This window comes from Grammomys surdaster, unplaced genomic scaffold, assembly GCF_004785775.1.
Source record: "Grammomys surdaster isolate TR1022 unplaced genomic scaffold, NIH_TR_1.0 135, whole genome shotgun sequence".
NCBI lineage: Eukaryota > Metazoa > Chordata > Mammalia > Rodentia > Muridae > Grammomys > Grammomys surdaster.
Window position 1 is genome coordinate 702,011 of NW_021604593.1, and position 22,683 is coordinate 724,693.

Here is a 22,683-nt window from a genome sequence, read left to right on the forward strand (position 1 = left end):
GGAAAAGGTCTGGGGAATTTCCATTTCTCATTAAAAGGAGGGCTGCAGTGAGAACCCGCAAGAAGTAACAAAATATGAAGTAGACCTAACCCTGCTCTTGGAGAGTCTGTGCGTCCAAGATGCAAGAGGCGTCGAGGTAGCAAGGTAGCTCCCACCTGTCGCTCTCCCACGGGCGCCGCGGCTATGGCCGGAAGTAGCTGCACGGGAATTGGCGGAAAGAAGCAATCCGTCTCAGTGAAGCCCCATCTTCCTGCCATTTCCTGGTTGGAAGACCGCAACGTCAGTCACCACATCAGGCTCCGCCCCCGGGACAGGTGAGGCTACTTAACTCGTTTGCCTCCGGCTGTTTAGGACTGGGAGTGGCCGCGCTAAGGAATCGGGGTAGGGCTGATTCTGTTTGGCGCCTGCCGCCTGTCCGGGCAGAGCGCAGCGCGCGGAGCTTAAGCAACCCGGGACCAGCTTCGATGGCCTCTTTGAGGCTTCTCCACCAGCCCGCGCGCCTGCTATTGGACCGGCGCGCTCTACAGCCTTTGGTCCTGGGAACTGTCCGGCGGAGGAAGACCGAATGGTGCGTGGAATCCGACTGCAGGGCTACGCGGCTGAGGGCGTGCTCGCGGGCTATTTCTAGTCCGGTGCCGCCACTTATTTGTTGAGTGACCTCGGAGCGTTTGATGTTACTCTGTGTAAAATGGGAATGTTCACACCGTCCCCACTGGGTGGTTAGGAATTAAAGTTGATAGCACACAGAGCTTAGCAGAGTGACCAACTTTTAGGGAAGATTCGTTTTTCTTAATTAATCCTCCCTCTTCAGTTCTCTCTCTGCCTGTCCTGAGTCCTGCCAGCCAAACCAATTCTAGCTAAATTTCTGACCAAGGAAGTCATCCCCCTCTAATGATTTTCTCCCTTCCTCTCCCCCTCTTAACCTCCCCCGCCCCCATTTTACCAATAAAAAAATTAAAAGTGTTCTGGTTCCTCACTAATTCATGATTTAAGAAAATCGCAAACGAGTTTGGTGATGTTTGTGTGACAAATGACCTTTTACCCAGCAAATATATATACAGGTTAACTAAAAACAAAAGCTTTGTCATCTTTCTATTTAGAGCCCTTATAAAGAACCGTATCTATCTCAATTGTGCAATAGTCAGTATTTCAACTCCATTAAATTGGGTTTTGAGAATTATATTTTCATGTAATTAGGCTGGAGAGGTGGTTGTGCCATTAAAGGTCAAGTTCAGTCAAAAGATCAAAAATATAGTGATGGGGGGGCAGTGCTGAGACAAAAAAAAATTTTAACTGTTCAAATTTCCTAGATTGAGGGGGGATAGGATAGGGGGTTTCTGGGGGAGGGATGAGGAAAGGGGATGACATCTGAAATGTAAATAAATAAAATATCCAATTAAAAAAAGAAAAAATTCTTAGATTGGTAATTGTTCATTTTATATGCCAAGAAATACAGTGTTTCTATGATAAAAATGTATCTAGTTCTTTCTAGATAATAAGTTGTAGAAAATGGGAGACGTAAAAAAAGAAAAAAAGAAAACGGGAGACGTTTTATTTTATATAACTGTTTTTATGTAAACAACATATAGCTTTTGTGTTGTTTCATTTGGTTTTGGGTTTTTTTTCTTTCTTTCTTTTTTTTTTTTTTTTTTTTTGGTTTGGTTTGGTTTGGTTTTCAAAGACAGTGTTTCTCTGTGTAGCTTTGGCTATCCTGGAACTTGCTCTGTAGACCAGGCTGGCCTTGAACTCATAGAGATCCACCTGCCTCTGCCTTGCAAGTGCTAGGATTAAAGGCATGCCAAGCTAACATACACAGTTTTAATTAGCCTGCATCCTCTGATGTTTTCAAGGCATGTGTAACTAGCTCACAACTCAAACTAAGCAACTAAACAGAAAAAAAAAAAAAAAGCAACTAGCATTGCCCAACCCACTTCAAAGCTGGATTACCCAGAATTGGTTTGGATACATCCTTAGACAAAAACAGGTATTGACTGGTGCAGCGTCACAAAGGAATTGCTTCTCATTGCTACCACAGGTACAAAAATAACTTCTGATGCAACTCCCTGAATAAATACATTAAAGTCTTTAAACAAATGTAATAAATTAGAGAGGAAACTGAAAAGTGGGTATTTTCAATTCCTTTATCCATTTGAAAAATACATACTTCTTGATTCAGTGCCTAAGAACTAACCCAGAGCATAGTCAATATGATTGAGCAGTAATCACTGTTTCTTCTGAACCTTTACCTGAAACATGTCAGTAGTTTATTATTATGAAACTCTAAATTTCCTAGATTTTGGTGAGTGCTATATAATTCATATAACTACAGCTCTGTGCTTTTTAAAAAATGTATTCTTTTATGTACATAAGTGTCTACATGTATGTCTGTGTACCACATGTGTAGCCTGAGACCCACAGAGGTCAAAAGAGGGTGTGAGCTGCCATGTGAATGTTAGGAATCAGACCCCAGGTCCTCTGCAAGAACAGCCAGTGCTCTTAACCACTAGTCATCGATCCAGGCCTCTTATCTGCTTATTTATTTATTTACTTACTTCTGTTGTGTGAGTGTAATTACATGTGCCACAGTGCTCATGTATGTGGTGGTCAGAGGACAACTCCATGGAGTGGGTTTTCTCATTTCACCTTTACATGTTTGCCAGGGATCTTACTTGGGTTTCCAGGCTTGTGTGGTAATGTTTACCCAGTGGGCCATCTCGACTGTTCCTGGTTTTTATTTTATGAAACAGGGTCTCAGCCGGGCAGTGGTGGCGCACGCCTTTAATCCCAGCACTTGGGAGGCAGAGGCAGGCAGATTTCTGAGTTCGAGGCCAGCCTGGTCTACAGAGTGAGTTCCAGGACAGCCAGGGCTACACATAGAAACCCTGTCTCAAAAAACAAAAAACAAAACAAAACAAAACAAAAAAAAAGAAAGAAATGAGCATTAGAATAAAAATTGTGCCACAGAAAACTAACAAGAGTAATTACTTTAGTATATTTGTACTCATTTGTTGTGTTTTGTACTTTTAAGGTGTTGAGGACCTCATAAGTGAGGTCTCGACCCCTGAACTACATCCCCAGTAATATATGATGTATTTATAATGTGTTCCTGGTCTGCATATTGAGTTTCAGGCCAGCCAAGAGGGAAGGGAGATAGAGAGTTCAGAAAGAGTGCTTCTGTTGTTCTTGCAGAAGACCTGAGTTTGGTTCTTGGCATCTATATCATTGAGCTAACTGCTATCCGTAACTCCAGATCCAGGGTATCCAACACCTTTCTCTCTAGCGTATTTGGATGCCTGTATACAAATATGTGTGTGTGTGTGTGTGTGTGTGTGTGTGTGTGTGTGTGTGAATGAAGAGATGGCCCAGTGGTTAAAAGTATATATTGCTCTTATAGAGGACTGGGGTTCAGTTCCTAGCACCATGTTGAACACCTCACAACTTCCTGTAACTCAAGCTTCAAGGGGTCTGATTCTCTCTTCTGGCCTCTACATGCATTGCATTCAGATGCACATACCCATATGCACACACACACACACACACACACACACACACATAATTAAAAATAAAATCTTTTTTTTTAAAAAGCCAACTATATATGTGTCTGTTACCCCAGTGCTGGGCAGGGGTAGAGGGTAAGAGTCAACACAAAGATCCTGGAGGCTTGCTTGCCAGCCATTCTAGTTAAAATGACAGACTCCACATAAACCACACACACACCCATAGATCACATACAAAAAGGTGAATAGTGCCTGAAGAGTGGCAAACCCAGGATTGACGTCTGACCTCTACACACACATACAACATGCAGGTACACAGACACACATACACACTTGCCACAAGATTGATGGCCTGAGTGATTCCAGGAGCCTATGGTAGAGGGAGAGAACTGACTCACTAGCTGCCCTCTGACCTCATACACTCCCTGTGCTCTTTGTGCTCACATACTTACACAGATGCAGATGCGCATGCACACAGGTTTTCTATTTAGTTTATTTTCATATACACCCTCAGAGTCTTGAAGGTGTTAGATCCCTGCAAGCTGGAGTTAAAGACAGTTTTGAGCTGCCTGTTATGAGTGGCGCTAGGAAACAAACTTGGGTCCTCTGAAAGAGCAGTGGAGTGCTTTTAACCACTGAGGGATCTCTCCAGCTCCCCATCACCATTTTTTTTTTTAAATGAAACCAAGCATGGTGGTGCTTACCTATAATCTCAGCACTTGGGAGGCAAAGACAGGTTAATCAAGAGGTCGGGGCAAACCTGGCAACAAGGCCAGCCTAGACTACAAAAGACCATGCCTGAAAAGGACAAAAAGAAACAAATAAGATAATAACGCAGAGTATGGTGGTACACTCTTGTAATCTCCAAACTGGAGGGGTACAGGAAGGAGAGTCACTGGGTCTTGAGGTCTACCTGGGCTACATAGTGAATTTCAAACCATCTCAGACTCTCAGGTGCATGGTAGCACTATAGTTCCAATCCCACCTCCACATATTTAAGGCAGCCTGTCAGTATATCAAGTTCCAGACCAGCCAAGAATGAGTGAGATCTTATTTTTAAAAAAAAATGGGTGTAGTTGTACATACTTTAATCCTAATACCGAGGCTACAAACTGAATTTGAGGCTAGCCTAGGCTACTTAAGTCCCTACCTCAAACTAAAACAAAAATTTATATATGCCAGACAGAGGTAGATTGTGGCTTTATGAATGATAAGTTTTCAGTTCTGTTTAAATTGTGAGTGCGTGCTGTAGGCTTATATTTTTTTCAAATCTTCTTTAAGAAGGGTTCTTAAACACTTCAGTCTCTCTATAGACCACCAACCAAAGGGATGGGAGGAAGATGGCTAATAGGACAAGGGGGATGTGGACCTACCTGTTTAGAAGTAGTTCTTTGGGGGCAATTCCAATTGTTGTTAGCAGTCCAGTCCACTAGCAAAACACCAAACACGAGTCAGCATGAGTGGCTCAATCCAGAAGAAACTACAAGGCTCCTCTGATCAGCACGAGTCCAATGAAGCAGCAAGAAGCAGCCAAGATACCACCAGAAGTTCTTTGGTGCTTGTCATGACCAAAGAAGAAAGCAAGGCAAACCAATGCAAGTCCACTGTATGTTGAGTTATACTTATACTTTTTCCAAATGTGTCCTCTCAAGCATCTGTTCCAGCAAACACCACATGCCCTTTCATCAGGCAGTTTCCAGAAAGACATCACATTTCTGTTCTCAACGAAGCATCCACTCATAAGACAGCTTCAAGAAAAACATCACACGACACAACTGAGTCTTCAATGAAACCAGAAATTCCCACTTCATGTGCATGCGCACACACATGTGCATGTGTGTGCCTGTGGATCCCAGAAGAGGGTGTGAGATCTCTGAGGGTGGAATTATAAGTGTTTTCAAGCACTGATATGGGTGCTCGGAACTGAACTTCGGTCCTTTTTGAGAGCAGCAAGTGCTCTTAACCTCTGAGCCATCTCTCTAGCCCCTCTCTGTTTTTTCTTTTTAAATCTGTATATGTACATTTCAGGGAGAGTATGTGGCGGTCAGAACAGAGAACAACTTGAGTTATCTCCTTTCACCATGTGGATTCTAGCTAGAGATTGAACTCAAATCATCAAATTTGCTAGCAAGCCCTTTTACTCTCTGAGCCATCTTTCTGGCCTGTAGGTAACTTTTATTTAGTTGTATTTTCAACTTACCTGTAAGTTATCTGGGGTAATTATCTGGGGTAATCAGAAAATTCAATAAAGGTAGTAAGAAAAAAGATCACTGTAGTTGGGTTGGGAATGTAGCTCAATCAGTAAAGTACCAGCCTAGCATGCACAAAGCCCTGAGTTTGATCCCTAGCATCTCATCAAACCAGGTATGGTTGGTTGTATTGGTTGTAATCCTAACACTTTGGAGGGGGAGGTAGGGATTAGAAGTTCAAAGTCGGGGGCTGGAGAGATGGCTCATCGGTTAAGAGCACTAACTGCTCTTCCAGAGGCCCTGAGTTTAACTCCCAGCAACCACATGGTGGCTCACAACCATCTGTAATGGGGTCTGATGTACTCTTCTGGTGTGTGACTGAAGACAGCTACAGTGTACTCATATAAATAAAAATAAATCTAAAAAGAAAAAAAAAGTTCAAGGTCATCCTTGACTACATCCCATGTTCAAGGCCAGCCTGGGTTACATGAGTCTGTCTCAAAAAAATCATTACACATATAAAATGAAGAGCTAGTCAAGTGAGATACTTGGCAGTGAGTGTTAGGGAAAGTGTGCAGGAGTGGTCTTTGGTTTGTTTATTTGTTTGTTTGTTTGGTTAGTTGGTTGGTTTGTTTTAATTTTTACTTTTACTTGGGTTTTTGAGAAATGGTCTCACTCTACTGAGATCCTAGGCAAGCACCACCACATCTGGGCCATTCAAAAAATGACTGAAAACAATCACTTTTTCAGGTGAAGGTGAAGATGACTGGTTTTTTATGTTTGGAGGATCTTAGCTCATGCAAAGTCAAGAATTCCTGAGAAACCACTGGACAGAAGCACAGGTCAGTGTCTTTACAGTAACTAGAAATATGTTTCAAAAAGATATCTGCAGAATGTAGACTAAGCTGCTTTTCCCCTGCTGAGTCCTTTGGAAGAATATACTTTTCATTTTGCCTTCCCAGGAAGCTGCATCTTTCCAGTGAAAGATGAAAACTTGCAGCAATTCTATAACATTTCCCCCACATGAGTACATGGTAAAAGAAAAGCCAAACATCACACTGAAGAATGCATATCAGCAGCTATGTAGAAATGCAGCACAGTCTGCATTTGTACATGCTCATTGCAACAAGACAAAGAAAAAAATCTAAGCCTACAATCAATAGATCCCTGGAAAAGTCAAGTCCAGATTTCTGCTTCTGTCTCACAAACCCACTGTGTAAACCTGAAGCTACCTACTCTAAACATCCTTCATATGCATTCTTAGACACTACACACTACAACCGAGGCAGTCACACCTGGTTTCTTTAGACACTTTCCTTAGCTAGTGCCATGTCTTGCTAGTCTTTAAAGTTCCCAGACTAGTGGGAGCTTGGGTTCTTGTGTATAACACTTTCTTGATGGGGGAGCCATTAGATAGCAACCCCAACACAAGCGTATACTCATTGCACGGTTACTGTGGCCTGGCATTTAGTGAATCAGCACTCTTTAGTCAGAAGAACTACTGAGGATTCTCTAGGTTCACTTTTTGTAATTTATATGTTTTACTTTTGAGACAGGGTCTTGCTGTGTGGCACCAGCTGCAGACTGGCCTTGAACTTAATTTTTGAAGAGCTTTGTTTTCTTTCTGTCTTGTCCTTCCTTCCTTCCTTCCTTCCTTCCTTCCTTCCTTCCTTCCTTCCTTCCTTCCTCCTTCCTTCTTTCCTTCCCTTCCCTTCCCTCCCTTCCTTTGTTTTTTTTTTTTCTTCTTTTTTTTTTTTTGAAACAAGGCCTCTCTAGTATCCCTGACTGGCCTGGAACTCACTATGTGGGTCAGGCTGGCCTCAAACTCACAAAGATCTAACTGCCTCTGCCTCCCAAGCAATGGTATCATCAAGGGCCTGGCTTTTGTTTTTGAGACAGGGTCTCATACTCTAGATTGGCCTCAAACTCAACATATAGCTGAGGCTGGCCTTGAACTCATGAGACTTCCTGCCTCCACTTCCTAAGTACCAAAAAAAAAAACCAGGTATTCACAATCACACCCAGTTCATGCCTCTGTTGTTGTTGTCGTCGTCATTGTTGTTGTTGTGTATATGATGTGAGTTGTTATGTATATCATGTGAGGGAGACACTTTGTGGTAAGTCCTTTAACCCTCTGAACCATCTTGCCTCTCTCAGACTTTCCTGTTTAATACAGTAGAGGCCGGAGGACTGAGCGTTAGTGTGAGTATCTCCTGGGAAAATCTCTGAGTCAACACACAGCCTCTTGCCTATTGAATTGTTTTCTGTGAGAATTAGAAGCACTTACTAAAGTGGGGAAACAGCAGGCGAAGGACTCCCAATTCCAGGACTAATTTTAACTTGCAGGTGAGGCCTGAGTCATTCTGCAGGCTGAGCTCTGAAACTCTTATGGAGTGTTTGAAGTTAACTCAGTTTGCCACACCCCTCACTCATCAAGACAGACTCATAAATCAGGAGACGCAGCAAGGCGTTCACCTGCAGGGCAAGGTAACAGTGCCACCTACCAGGTGTTCTTCCTTAAAGAAATGGTATGGTATCTACAGTGGCCCCAAGAGCACATGTATAGAAAGTCTGGTTGAGCCCTGAGTCTGATAGGAGCTCCAGGAAAGAAAAATGGACAGGGCTCTATCTGTAACTTTCAGTCTAGAAGGCCTGCATTGTCAATGCTAGGGGATAAAAAAAACAATATTGAACCTTATCAGAGATTTAGATATAAGGGTTTGTCAGTTAAAGAGAATTACTTCACCATTACAGTGGCATACAGAACACATGTCTGAGAAGTGGGCAGGCTTGTCAACAACCTCTCAAAATCTGTTCAGAAGTTGACAGTTTTTAATCAAGATTGAGCCATACTAGAGAGTCCAAAGAAAATAGCAGTACTGTCCATTTCATGTGAATGTGAGGTTTCTGGAGAATGACAAAGGAACTCAGAAACATTTAAAACAAAACTGGTTAGACCACTACTTAGAGCCTTGTAATCACATGTCCAATAATTGGCCTCATACATTCTCCAGTGTGTTCCCGTGTGCCACTAGCACCAGAGCAGACAGATAGAATCTTCAGTATGATCATCTTAGAGATGACAGAGAGAGAGAAAGAGAGAGAGAGAGAGAAAGAGAGAGAGAGAGAGAGAGACTGAAGTCCTGAGTTCAACCCACATTAAAAAATAATAAAAAGCTGGATGCAGTAGCAATTATCTGTAATCCCATAATCCCAGTGCCTCAGCACCACAGAAGGAAGAGAACTGACTTCCATTGGCACACCTGCACTCAGCCATTCTCTCTCTCTCTCTCTCTCTCTCTCTCTCTCTCTCTCTCTCTCTCTCTCTCTCCCCCTACCCACCCTTTCTTGGTCTCCCAAGGGCACTTGCATGTGCATGATGTACACATACTAACAAACATAAATAAAAAATTTAAATCTTAAAAAAAAATATGCCAGAGCTGGAGAGATGGCTCAGTGGTTAAGAGCACTGACTGCTCTTCCAGAGGTCCTGAGTTCAATTCCCAGCAACCACATGGTGGCTCACAACCATCTGTAATGGGATCTGATGCCCTCTTCTGGTGTGTCTGATGACAGCTACAGTGTACTCATATACATAAAAATAAAAAAATCTTTGAAATATGATGAGGAGTGACGACACATGCTTTTAACCCCAGCACTCTGGAGGTAGAAGCAGGTGGATCTCTGAGTTCAAGGCCAATCTGGTCTTCAAAGTTCCAAGTTAGCCAAGGCTACACAGAGAAACCCTCTGTAGTGGTTTGAATATATTTGTCCCGGGCAGTGGCACTATTTGGAAGTGTGGCCTTAGAGTAGGTATGTCACTGTGGGTGTAGGCTTTAACACCCTCTTCCTAGCTACCTGAAAGCTAGTCTTCTAGAGGCCTTCAGATGAAGATGTAGAACTCTCAGTTCCTCCTGCACCATGCCTGCCTGGATGCTGCCATGCTCCCACCTTGATGATAATGGACTCAACCTCTGAACCTGTAGGCCAACCCCAGTTAAATGTTGTCCTTATAAGAGTTGCCTTGGTCATGGTGTCTGTTCACAGCAGTAAAACCCTAAGACACCTGTTCTAAAAAAACAAAAAACAAAAAACAAAAACAAAAAAAAACAAAAAAAACAACAGTAACAAAAATAATGTAGCTCAGGCTAGCCTGAAATGCACTGTTATCATGGATGTCCTTGAACTCCTGATCCTCCTAACTTATACTCATATACCTGCTACCACTTCCCATTTTATGTGGTGCTGGGATCAACCTAGGGCTTTATATATGCCAAGCAAGCACTGTACATCCCTAGCCCCCCTAATTTTCATAGCAATATTGGAATTGACCCTGTGAGCACCAAGTATGAAAAGCAAGCACTGTACCACCGAGCTACACCCTAAACCTAAAGAAACCTCACATAGTTGCCCAGAGGGTCTTGAGAGTGACATTTTCCTACCTCAACCCCTACAGTAGCTGAGAAACAACAGGCACACACCACCAGACACCTGGCAGTAATCCTTACTTCTCTTCTGTAATAACTCCTATTCCACTGTTTGTTCGTTTGTTACAGGATCTCATTCTACAGCCTGGGCACACTTGGGACTCACTGTGTGACCCAGGCTGGCCTCAAACAAGCAGCATTCCCCCTACCTCAGCCTTTCAAGTGCTGGAGTTACAAGCATGAGCCACATGCCCAACTCTCAAATGTACAAAATATACTTAACTTAGAAAAATGGGAACTTAGGGAAGAAATATCTGACATGTTTTAACATAAATGCACAGTTTTATCACCACAATTCTCAAAAGTATCATCTGTATGTGTCCAGAGGTTTGAAAACTTTTGCAGGGAGCCCATGAAGTAACAACTGTCTTTGAGGCCAGGCATAGTGCCACACACCTGTAATCCCAACACTTGGGAAACTGAAGTAGGCTAGTCTGAGGTACTGTTGAAACCTTGGCACAAAGGGGAGGGGGAGAAGGAGGAGAAAGAAGAAAGACAGGAGGGAGAAAGGGAGGAAGGGAAGCGAGGAAGGGAGGAAAGAAGGAAGGAAGAGAGGGAAGAAGGAAGGAAGGGAGGGAGGAAGGAAGGAAGAGAGGGAGGAAGGACAGGAGGGAGGAAGGAAGGAAGGAAGGGGGGGAGGGAAGAAGGAAGAAAAAGAAAGGAAGGAAGGAAGGAAGGGAGGGAGGAAGGACAGGAGGGAGGGAGGAAGGGAGGAAGGAAGGAAGGAAGAGAGGGAGGAAGGAAGGGAGGAAGGGAGGGAGGGAGGAAGGGAAGAAGGAAGGAATAAAGACAGACAATAAAGACAAAGTAAAAACCTTTCTTCCTGGCACCTTAGCACAATTATTTAAGGCATGAGTATCAAATTTACCAACAGTCACTGTATTTGTCCTCATTAGACACTTAAAGGAGAAAGAAAAGCAGATGTCACTAAGAATGTCCTGAGTTTGGAGATTTAGGGCAGAGTACATACTTTACATGCACAAGACTCTGGATTCTATGCCCAGTACTGCAAAAAGTAGATATGGTGGCAGACAACTGTAATCCTAGCACTGGGGAGATGCAGGTAAGAGGATCAGAAGTTCAAAGCCAATCTCTGCTAGAGACTTCAAGGCAATACCAGGATACAGGATACCCCCGGCTCACTCTCAAAAAGAAACACACACACACACACACACACACACACACACACACGGAGGGAGGGAGGGAGGGAGGGAGGGAGGGGGGGAGGGAGGAAACATCATTATTAAGTATCATGATTAAAATAAAAACCACAATGAGATATCACTAAGCTCACTAACAGTAACAAAAAAGGACAGATAATAGCTAGTCTACCACTAAGGGAAGTCAGGTGGGAAGAACTGAAACACCCCAGAGGAGTGCTGCCTACCAACTTGCTCCTCCTCATGAACTTAGCCTGCTTTATGGCACTTCACAGAACTGCTCAGGGGCAGCACCATCCACAGTGACATCAATCATTAAGACAAAACTCCCACAGACTTACCAACAGGCCAGTATTACTCAGGTATTTTCTCAATTAAGATTCCCTCTTCCAAGCCTGGTGTGGTGGCACATGACTTTAATCGAGGCCAGCCTGGTCTATAGAGCAAAGCACCAGGACAGCCAGGGCTATCAGATATATCTAAGTGTGTATCAAGTGAAAAAAAAAAAAAAACCAAAACCATAAAACAACCAGCACATTCAAGTACACTCAAATCCTTTTGTAGAGAAAAAAATGTTAAGTGGCAAGAAGCATGAGGCACTAGACAAAAGGACAGAAAAAAATAAAATAAGAATTTAGAACCTGAGGGTAAATCAGAACCACAGGAGAGGCCAGGGATTCACATGGTAACCCTGGATTTTAAAGCCCACAAAAGTTTGAGAACCATTATTCCACAGGTTCAGACTGGAGACGAGAAGTCTTAAATGGCTGATATGAAGGGTTTCCCTTGGAGCTTGGGAGGCCCTAATAACTCTATATACAGTTACAGGTCTTTCATCTGAAGGTTTCAAACAATGTTATAGGCATTAATTACTTTTTTGCAGCACACAAGACTAAAATTCCATGCTCTTGGCCCTGTTTTATTGACAGAAAATGGTAGCTTCTGTCTTACAATCATTTGGCCTGGTTTGAATAGCTAAGAATGATGCAGGGAGTGGAGGACGTCCTGGGCGTGTAAAGTGCTAAGTGAATATGTGGTGTTAACACGGGCCCTAGCCTCAAACTCAGAGGGAAATAACAAAGCCTCTACCTGCCCTATTGGGGCAAGGCTCAGAGAAATGTCTTCCTAGTGGACCCAAGGGTAGACAGTGTGTGCAGAAAATGTCCATCATAGCTGTCTCCTTCCAGATACTTTATGACTTGAAGGCTGTTCCCCTATGGAGTCTGCTCCTATGAAGATTAGCTAAATCCATCTCCTTAATCCATCTGTACTTCATAAACATTCACCTCCTTGTCTTCTTGTTTATCTTTACGTAATAACCCTGCTCACATTCAACTCTGTATAAGAAACACACCGAGCCTCTGAGATGCTACAGTTTCTCCATCAAGGAGCCTTAATACATATGTGGGTGGTTTTTCTTTGAGACAGGGTTTTGCACTCTACCTTTGGCTGGCCTTGAACTCCTTCCAGTCCTCAGTTACCTGTTTTGTTGGTTTTAGGGTTTTTTAAGGTAGGGTTTCTCTGTGTAACAACTCTTGCTGTCCTAGAACTCAGTTTGTAAACCAGGCTGGCCTCAAACTCACAGAGATCCTATTGCTTCTGCCTCCCTAGTGCTGAGATTAAAGGCATGCATCACCGCACCTGGCTTCTCTTAAAAAAAAAAAAAAGTGTGTATATGTTTATGGGGTTGGGGCGTCTGGAGATATAGCTCAGAGGTAGAATGTTTGCCTAGCATTCAAATCTCAGTCCTGTAAATCTGCCTGTATTGCTTGTAATGTTGCTTAGCTTTGGGTTTTTCTTTTTGCTTTTTCATTAAAAAACAAAGAAGCAAACAAATGCTTTTCAGGGGCTAAAGAGGAGACTGGAGAAGCGGCTCAGCAGCTACCCATCTGGGTTTGAGGGATCCACTGTTTGATGACAAGCAGTTACCTGCTTAGCTGCTTGCTCGCCTGGCCTGGTTTTGTTTTTGTTATATGTATGGGTGCTTTGTTTGCAAATATGTCTGTAAACAACCATATGTCAGGTAACCTCCAAGGCAGAAAGAGAGTGTCACAGTCCCTGGATCTGGAGTTACATTTGTCTGTAAGCTGCTAGGAAGGTTCTGGGAATCATACCCAGGTCCTCTGGAAGATCGGCCAGTGGGTTGCTTTTTTTTTTTTTTTTATGTTGTTACATTTATTTAATGTGTGTGTTGGGGTGGGGTGCACATGCATGCACAATCATCCACAGAAGCACATGTGCATATATGTGTCATGACATGCATATGGATGCCAGAGGACTTGATTCTCTCACTCTTACGTACAGGTCCAGTGGCTTGAACTCAGGTATTTGCCAAGCACCTTACTAGCCCTTTTGAAGTTTAGTTGGTTGGTTGGCTTGGCTTGGTTTGATTTTGTATTGTTTTGTTATTTTATTAATTAATTCATTTTTGATTTCTTTTTTTTCTTTTTTTTTTTTTTGGTTTTTCGAGACAGGGTTTCTCTGTATAGCCCGGGCTGTCCTGGAACTCACTCTGTAGACCAGGCTGGCCTCGAACTCAGAAATCCGCCTGCCTCTGCCTCCCGAGTGCTGGGATTAAAGGCGTGCGCCACCACCGCCCGGCTCATTTTTGATTTCTGAAACAGGATCTCTCTGTAGTCCTTGATGTCCTAGAGCTCACTGTGTAGTCCAGGCTGGCTTTGAAATCACAGAAATCCTCCTGCTTCTGCCTCCTGAGTGCTGGGATCAAAGACTTGCACTACCACACCAGCCAAGAAAATAAATCTCTTTGATACCTACTAGAGAAAGTTACCTGCTCACCATCTGCTAGAGAATGTGCCTTGTGGAGGGCGAGGGGACATGGGACACTCATCCCTGTGATAGTCTACCATATCTTACTTCAGGAAGATTTGTATCTTAGGAATTATCTACCCAGCCATCTTTCTTTCCATGAAAGAAAGCTGAGACTCTTCATCAAGAACCCTTCATCAAGAACCCATCAAGGCCCTTCATCAAGAACACCCAAGAAGTCAATCACAGCACCAGAATGAGAACCGGGCCTTTGAACTCCAGGGCACACATCCAGGGCGGCTCCTTATATGTTCAGCTTGCCTTTCCCCAGCCTGGCTAGAATATCAAAGGCTTTCCTGGATTCGTAGGCAGCTCCTTCACCAACCTGCCATGCTCTGAGCTCCCAGGTTGAAAATAAGGTCTGGGGAGCAGGTAGAGTGGTCCCAACCCTTTTTCAGTTTTTTTTTTGGGGGGGGGGTTTCAAGACATGGTTTCTCTGTGTAGCCCTGGCTGTCCCCAGGCTAGCCTCGAACTCAGAAATCCGCCTGCCTCTGCCTCCCAAGTGCTGGGATTAAAGGCGTGCGCCACCACCACCCGGCTTCTTTTTCAGTTCTTGAAACAGGGCCTTATATGGCCCAAGCTCATCTCAAACTCATTATGTGGTTGAACTCCTAATTCTCCTGCCACTTCCTCTGAGTGCTGAAATTACAGATGTATACCACTCTCCCCAGCTTTAAAATATCTTATTTTTAACATAAAAGTGTTCTGTTCACTGCTACTCTCTTTGAGAAGGGCAGGTGTCCCTGGGGATCATGTGTTCTCTAAGCAGGAGCTCTACCATTGAACCATGCCTTCATCCTGTTCACTGCTACCAGCTGCTCTTCTTTGGTTTGGATGTTTTGAGACAGAGTTTTGCTATGTAGCCAAGGCTAGCCAGAACCTACCCTTACGGTCTAGGCTAGCCTCAAACTTAAAATCCTTGTTCTTCAGCCTCTCCAGTGCTAGGATTTCAGGTGTACATTACTACACCTAACTCATTGTCCTTTTTTCCCCCCTAATTATCCACAAAGAATTTTTAAAGATTTATTTATTTTTACTTTATGTGTTTGAGAATTTTGCTCACATGTATTTAAGGGTACTTTGTGCATGGCTGGTGCTCAAGGAAGCTAGCAGAGGGCGCTGGATCCCCTGGAACTGAAGTGAGGGATGGTTATAAGCTGTCATATAGATGTTGGGCATCATACTTAGGTCCTCTGGAAGAGCTGCAAGTGCTCTTGACTGCTGAATCATCTTTCTGGTACCTAAAAAATACATATTCTTTAAATTCTTAAATTTGCATACAATATGATGGGTTTTAGTATGGTATCCTCATACTTATTCTTTAATGCCACTCCTAGGTATATACACTATAGAAATTCTTGTACTTGCAGAAGATATTTTGTATACTTTTTATCTTTTCAACTTATAAACTATAAACTTATAAACTTACAAAATTATTTTTGACATGTAACTGTGGTGATTTGAATGAGAATAGCCCATAAGCTCATATATTGAATACTTGGTTCCCACTCAGTCAGTGGAGCTGTTTGGGAAGGATTAGGAGGTGTGGCCTTGTTGGAGGAGGTATGTCACCAGGGGCAGGCTTTGAGGTTTCAAAAACCTGGGCCTTCCCAGCAGTGGTGGTGCACGCCTTTGATCCCAGCACTTGGGAGGCAGAGGCAGGCAGATTTCTGAGTTCGAGGCCAGCCTGGTCTACAGAGTGAGTTCCAGGACAGCCAGGGCTACACAAGGAAATCCTGTTTCAAAAAACAACAACAACAAAAACAAAATAAATAAATAAATAAACCTGGGCCTGGTCCCTTTTGAGAGTCAGTCTCAGTCTCTCTCTCTCTCTCTCTCTCTCTCTCTCTCTCTCTCTCTCTCTCTCTCTCTCTCTTTCTCTCTCTCTCTCTGCCCTGTGCTTGTGAATCAATGTTTTATATTAAAATAGCTCTCAGCTATTGTTTCAGTGCTATGCCTTCTTTTGCTGCCATACTCCCCACTGTGACAGCCGTGAATTCTCTCTGAAACTGGAAGCTGCAAATTAAATATTTCTTTAATAAGTTGCTCTGGTCATGGTAGTTTTTTTGTCACAGCAATATAAAAGCAGCTAAGATAACAGATAATAAATAGAATGATACAGCTATATATGTTGAAAATATCCAGTAAATATTAAGTAATAGGTATATTATGAAACTCTATGGTATAATTCAATTTAATAAACATTTTGTTTGTTAAAATAAATCTTTAAATATCAAACATGAAAATATTTGTAGTAATTATATCCAGTAAATTTCAATTTCAAAATTATAAATTCCTATAATGTTTCAGTGCTTTACAGTAACCTCATTTGCTTTGTAATCAATAAAATAATAAAGGTTATTTTATGTGCATAAAAAACTGTCAGCTAAAGAATACCTATTCTAGAAAAAAAATGACTTTTTTTTTTTAGAGACAATATCTTTCCACATAGGCTTGGCTATTCTGGAACTCCATGTAGACCAGGCTGGCTTTGAACTCATAGCAATTGACTTGCCTCTGCTGGGTCAAAGATGTGTGTCATGATGCCCATCCCTCTTTTTTGAGACAAAGTCTGGACTAGCCTGAAATCTGTGACTATTTTCATAATTCAGTCTACCAAATGCTGGGATTAAAGATATGAACCATGCACCTGACATTTTTTCCTCCCTATTACAAGTAGAAAAGGTGATCTCTACAATAAAAAGGAAGACTTTTCAGCATGTAACATAGAAGACTTAAACATAAAAGGACTTCTTAGCTGGACACTGATAGTACATGCCTTTAATCCCAGCACTCAAGAGGCAGAAGCAGGTGGATTTCTGAGTTTGAGGTCAGCCTGGTCTAAAACAGAGCAAGTTTCAGGACAACCAGGGCTACACAGAGAAACCCTGTCTCAGAGAAAGAGAGAGAGAGAGAGAGAGAGCGAGGGAGAGAGAGAGAGGGAGGGAGGAAAAGTCCCTTTACTATGCAGAAAATGAATGGTGCCTGATCGGTCCCACTGGTTTGTCTGTCTGTCTTTCCTAAGCAACAACAAACCAATAGCTCCCTGCTACTTCCACCCCCAGTCCCAAAGGTAACCTAGGTCTTTGTCATCTGCTCTTCAATCCTGCATCAGCCAACGACATCTGGTAGTGAAGCCAAAGGCTACAAAAGTTCCACCTTCCTGAATATAACACCTGTGAAGTGACAGAAGACACAGCAATCCCAAAGCAAGTGCATGGGGACACAGCAGGGCAAGCCTGAGATGCTGTTTTGGCTTAGCCAGTAAATTGTCCTTTTCCTATCTAGCCTCTCCCACCCATGCCCCAAAGATGCAGAGCCAGACAAGGTGGCCCACACTTGTAATCTTGGCACTCAGGATACAGCAGGAAGGTGGCAAATTGGAGAGCAGCCTAGCTTATATAGGAATATCTTCTCTATTAAAAAAGAAAAAGCCCATGTCGTGTGGTGGAGGCTGTTGGACAGATAGAGGTGTGGACATGTGTTCTGTTACCAAAGGAAAGTTCAGCTTCTAGGCTCATGCATATAGTGTGGCTTCTAGTTCAAATATTTCCCCTCCATCTTATCCTGGCTCACTTCTATTCTTCAGATTTCAAATTATGGGCTACTTTGGACACCAACCCTTCCTTACTCTTCTCCTGCCTCCATGCAAGGGCTCTCTGCTTTCATGGCTTGTGCCTCTTCCCTTATCCAGCACTCTCCCCAGGAAAGTTCCCCACCTGTCTGTCTCTCCCACTGCAGTTGAAGTATCCTGAGATCAGGGATCTATGCTTGCTTTACTCAACACTGGCTATGTTAATATGAGTCAGAAGTGTTACATGGGTGAATAAAATGAAAGGCAGAGAGCCAAGGACAGAACCCTCCACTTGTCCAGAGGGAGCATTGTTCTTACCAGAGAGGAGGCTTCTGGGCAAAGGAGAGGAGCATGGGCTTTATTCTCCTTCCTCCCCTTCCCGTTTCTCACCCCTTCACCTCTGAACCGCCATCTCCTGGGATGTGTTTGGAATGAGCTTGAACTCCCTCTACTGGCCAAAACTCAGAACTGCCCCCCTGGGAATTCGTTCTTCCCTGTGGAAGTTCCTTCTACTCTCTCCACAACTGTAGAGTACATGAGGGACCAGAATTTAAGTAGAAAACAAGGATATCCACTGAGCAAACAGGAGGTTTCGAGGTCTAACCCCACACTTCTCCTCCCTCCACACTGGGAGTGCTTGCTTGCCTCACCCCCTCACCTTGTGTCTGTTTCCTGAGGTCTCCACACCATGACTTCAACTAATTCACAGAGATGTTGATTTCTGGAGCCTTTGGCTGATACATCAATTCTGACTGTGAAAGAAACATCCAAAGACAGTTGGGGAGAGGGAGAGAAAGAGAGAGAGAAACAGACAGACATAAGTAAATAAAGAGACTGAGGAACTGGATATGAATCCACATTCAAAACCAAAGATCAGGGTGGAGACTGGCTCATGGAGCTGTGTGCCTAACTCTTTCTCCATGAGCTCATAAACCAGAACCTTGACTGTGGAGGAAGATTTCCCTAAGCCCTTCATTCTGCCTACATTAATACAAAGACAAAGGTCCTTCAGATTGAATGGAGATATCAGACTTTAGGGACAGCTCAGGACAAGTCTCTCAACTCCTCCCCATTCCTTAGAAGGACTCATCTTAGAGCTTACATTTTCACTGTCATTTCCACTGAACAAGTGCTCCGGCTCTGGCCTGTGATCAGGGGTGCTCTTCTCCTCCTCTGGCATGAGCTCATCCAGCCAGAGGAGCTCCTGTGGTGAAAAGACCCACTCCAGTGCCTTCCGGACTGCTACCAGGCCCAGCAACTGCAGAAACAGAAGCAAGCCCTGGAGCACTGGGCAGAGCAGCTGAGACGAGCAGTCTTACACATCCTATTACTTCACTGAGTGTTAACACATTTCTATGAAGTAGATTCTTTTTTGTTTGATATAGCTTTGTTTTGGGGATGACCTTTTATGTAGCTCAAGTTACCCTTGAACTTGCCTTGTAGCTGAGGGTAACTTGAGCTCCTAACCCTCCACCCCTCAACTGTAAGCTGGGATTAAAGTGTGCACCATCGTGCCCAAGACTGGTTGATTGATTTTTTTTTTCCCTGAGACATATATTCTCACTGTGTAGCTCTGGCTGGCTTGGAACTCGCTATGTAGACCAGGCTGAACTTGAACTAGTGGTGATCCCCCTACCTTTGCCCCCTGAATGCTGATATTACAGATGTTCACCACCACATCCACTCTTGTTTTGATTTTTAAGACCAGATCTCACTTTGAGGTCCAATACTATGTGATCCTTCTGCCTCCACTTCAAAAATACTGGAGTTCCAGACAACCCCCCCCCAAAAAATGTATTCCCATTGTACATAAAAGGCAATTGAAGCCCCGAAAGACTAACAACTTCTCTAAGGCCACACACCTGGCATATGGTAACCAGATTGGTCCTATTCCAAAGTGTGTGGTTCTTAACTTTCCCCTCTGGTAAGCCTCCCTAAGTAACAAAAATCAGCATTGCCCTTCCAGAATCTCAGTTACTGGGAGGTGAGGGGGAGAGTTATAGACCAGCTAAAATGAGTTAGGAAAGTTGACAAATCAACTATCCTAGGATCAGTTCATCTGTAAGTATCCCCCAGGCATCTTAGGATTTCCAACCAGGAAGAGCCAGGGAACGTAAGAGAGAAGTAAGAGGTATTCTTAAACCACTCTCCCACCCTCAAGCTCAGTCTCCCAGAACCACTCAACACCTGCCTCCAAGTTACCATGAGTGGGAAGACAATGGCTGCAGGGGTAGACTTGATTACCCAAAGCAGACCTAGGCAGGCAAGCTGGATGCCTGTGAATAGGTGGACTCTGCTCAGAGGTACATGCCGCAGGAGCAGCATGTCCGGCTGATGTTTCCTTGGCATCAACAGTAGCTGCACTCTCTTCATGAACTGAGAGAATGAGGGGAAAGGAAAGCAGAATATTGAGGTCATTCGGAGGGTGTCACTGTTAGCTCTAAGTACTGCAGCGGGGAGGGAAGGCAGCCCCCTTGGCCTCCCCGCCTAGGTCATGGCAGCGTCGTTTCTATGCCCAGGAGAAGCAGGGTAATGGATATGAGGGGGGCTGGCAAATGTGGGAATGAGGACTAGGCTTGCTTGACGACTGTGGTGAGCTCACCTGGATGCTGCTGAGCGCTGCCACCCCCATGTACAGGAAGATGCCATAGAGCACAGGCATCGGGATGAGCTAGTAGGAAGAGAGCGAGCACAGGAGCTTACCTCCCAGCCTCCCAGAGGCCCCACCTTAGGCCTGCAGACTGGAGCCCACCAGGGCTTTCTCCTCTCACATTCTGCATGCCTGACTTCATCAAGTCTTTCCATGTCAATCACATGAGGTAAAATTACTATTATGGTCTGCATTTTACAGATGAGGACATTGAGAGACAAAGTAACTTGTCCCTACCCTCTCCAGTTTTTGTCTCCCGTCATGATATTTAGTGCTGGCCTACAATGCTACATCCCCATGCTCTAGCGTCCTGGATGCCAGTGTGCCACCATGGCTGGTCTTACCCATCACATTGCCCGCTGCTCTACGTGCTCCCGTATACAGTCCTCCCTCCATTCACATGCTGCCGTTTGTTCCCCTTTGAAAGCCCTTTGCTTTGCTATTCTTTCCTCCTAAAATGTCCCTCTCACCTAGGCATGGTGGCACACAGCTGCTGTGATCCTAGCACTTGGGAGGCAGAAGCAGGAAGATGGCAATAAATTCAAAGCCAACCTGATCTATGTAGCAAGGCCCAGGCTAGCCAGGACTACAAAGTGAGACCCTGTTTTAACCAACCAACCAATCAATCAATTAATCAAATACTCTAAGGGTCTTCTCTGACTGCTCAATCTGAAGTGGCCCTGGCACTATTTGAAAAAAAATTTTTTTTGTTTTTTTTTTGTTTTTTGTTTGTTTGTTTGTTTTGTTTTGTTTTTCGAGACAGGGTTTCTCTGTGTAGCCCTGGCTGTCCTGGAACTCACTCTGTAGACCAGGCTGGCCTCGAACTCAGAAATCCGCCTGCCTCTGCCTCCCAAGTGCTGGGATTAAAGTCGTGCGCCACCACTGCCCAGCACAAAAATTCTTTAAGTGTTTATTCACTACTGTTACTCTGTGTGCCACAGCTTGCATATGGAGGTCAAAGGTCAACTTGTGGGAGTGGGTCTTTTCCTTCCACCGTAGGTTCTGGAGACTGCACTCAGGCCGAGTCATCAATTTTGCATGGCTAGTGCTTTTGCCCACCGAACCATCTCACCGGGCCGTTCCCAGCACTCTCCATTGCCTTGTCTGCTTTCATTTTCTGGTAGAAGCGACTCGCTGAAGTTATCGTATTGCTCTAACTTTTAAACATCTGTCCTCTCTCACCAGACTCCCAGGAGGCCAGAGACATACATATGCTGTCACCAGTGTATCTCTCCAGTTCCTGGGACAGTGGTTGGTATACCGTTTATGAGAGTCAACCTACTTAGCGAGTGGTTAATCCTGCCCATCTGGCTCTCCTACTGCATTATTCTTACGCAGTCTCCATGACCTTGGCCCTGCCTAACCTCCTGCCTCCTGCCAGTGACTCTAGTCTGACATTTCCACACCCTCCATGACCGCCTTGCTGTCTTGGCTTGTTGACCTTTTTCTTCTATAGCTTTCTTCTATAGTTATGTAGGGGAGGGGTGTGTGTGTGTGTGTGTGTGTGTGGTTTCTGATGTTTAGTCTCATATCCCTATTCAGTACTCCTCTTCCTCTCTCAGAGGTGCCAAGCACAGTAGGGTACCCAGCAGAGATTTCACAAGCCTTGAAAAAGAGTAAAGGTTTTTTGCTTCAAAGTTCTCTGGGATATGGATATACACTTGTCTCCAGCTTATTGGAGGGCTAGACCAAGGGCGGTGCTATAACCCCAGGGCATCCCCATATCCTATTCCACTAAACAAAAAGCCTACTGGCTAAGAAATTACATACATTTAAAAATTTTTTTTTATGTTTTTAGATAAGGTTTCGCTGGGCGGTGGTGGCGCACACCTTTAATCCCAGCACTTGAGAGGCAGAAGCAGGTGAATTTCTGAGTTCGAGGCCAGCCTGGTCTACAGAGTGAGTTCCAGGACAGCCAGGGCTATACAGAGAAACCCTGTCTTGAAAATCCAAAAAAAAAAAAAAAAAAGATAAGGTTTCATGTAGACCAAGAGTGGCTCAAACCTACTATCTGAAGCTAGCCTTGAACTCTTGATCCTCTACCTCCCAAGTGTTTGAATTACCAGTATGCAACCACCACACGTTTGTTGTTATTGATACGTGTGTGTGTGTGTGTGTGTGTGGTATGTGTGGTGTGTGTGTGTGTGTGTGTGGTGTGTGTGTGTGGTGTGTGGTGTGTGGTGTGTGTGGTGTGTGTGTGTGTGTGGTGTGTAGTGTGTGTGGTGTGTGTGTGTGTGTATAGTGTGTGTGTGTGGTGTGTGTGTGTGTGGTGTGTGGTGTGTGTGGTGTGTGTGTGT

General features: G+C 44.0%; 1 protein-coding gene and 1 long non-coding RNA gene across 7 annotated transcripts in view; one reads left to right on the plus strand and one right to left on the minus strand.

Moving 5' to 3' along the window:
- The window catches only part of LOC114617173, a 27,223-nt gene continuing 4,540 nt past the window's right edge, over nt 1–22,683 (plus strand). Inside the window, exons 1-2 of the long non-coding RNA XR_003710751.1 lie at nt 1–314; nt 6,437–6,528. This is a non-coding gene — a long non-coding RNA (uncharacterized LOC114617173). The remainder of the gene's footprint in view (nt 315–6,436; nt 6,529–22,683) is intronic.
- Slc4a9 (solute carrier family 4 member 9) overlaps nt 15,175–22,683 on the minus strand; it is a 16,917-nt gene continuing 9,408 nt past the window's right edge. For 3 of the 6 annotated variants that reach the window (XM_028762705.1, XM_028762704.1, XM_028762702.1), the window contains 4 exons: nt 20,339–20,407; nt 19,939–20,112; nt 18,839–18,994; nt 18,435–18,488 (listed from right to left, as the gene is read on the minus strand). In XM_028762705.1, coding sequence (XP_028618538.1) covers nt 18,435–18,488; nt 18,839–18,994; nt 19,939–20,112; nt 20,339–20,407 — 453 coding nt within the window. Of the gene's footprint in view, nt 15,404–18,394; nt 18,489–18,838; nt 18,995–19,938; nt 20,113–20,338; nt 20,408–22,683 lie in introns of those variants that run through there. The other 3 variants (XM_028762699.1, XM_028762703.1, XM_028762706.1) reach the window with 3 other exon arrangements.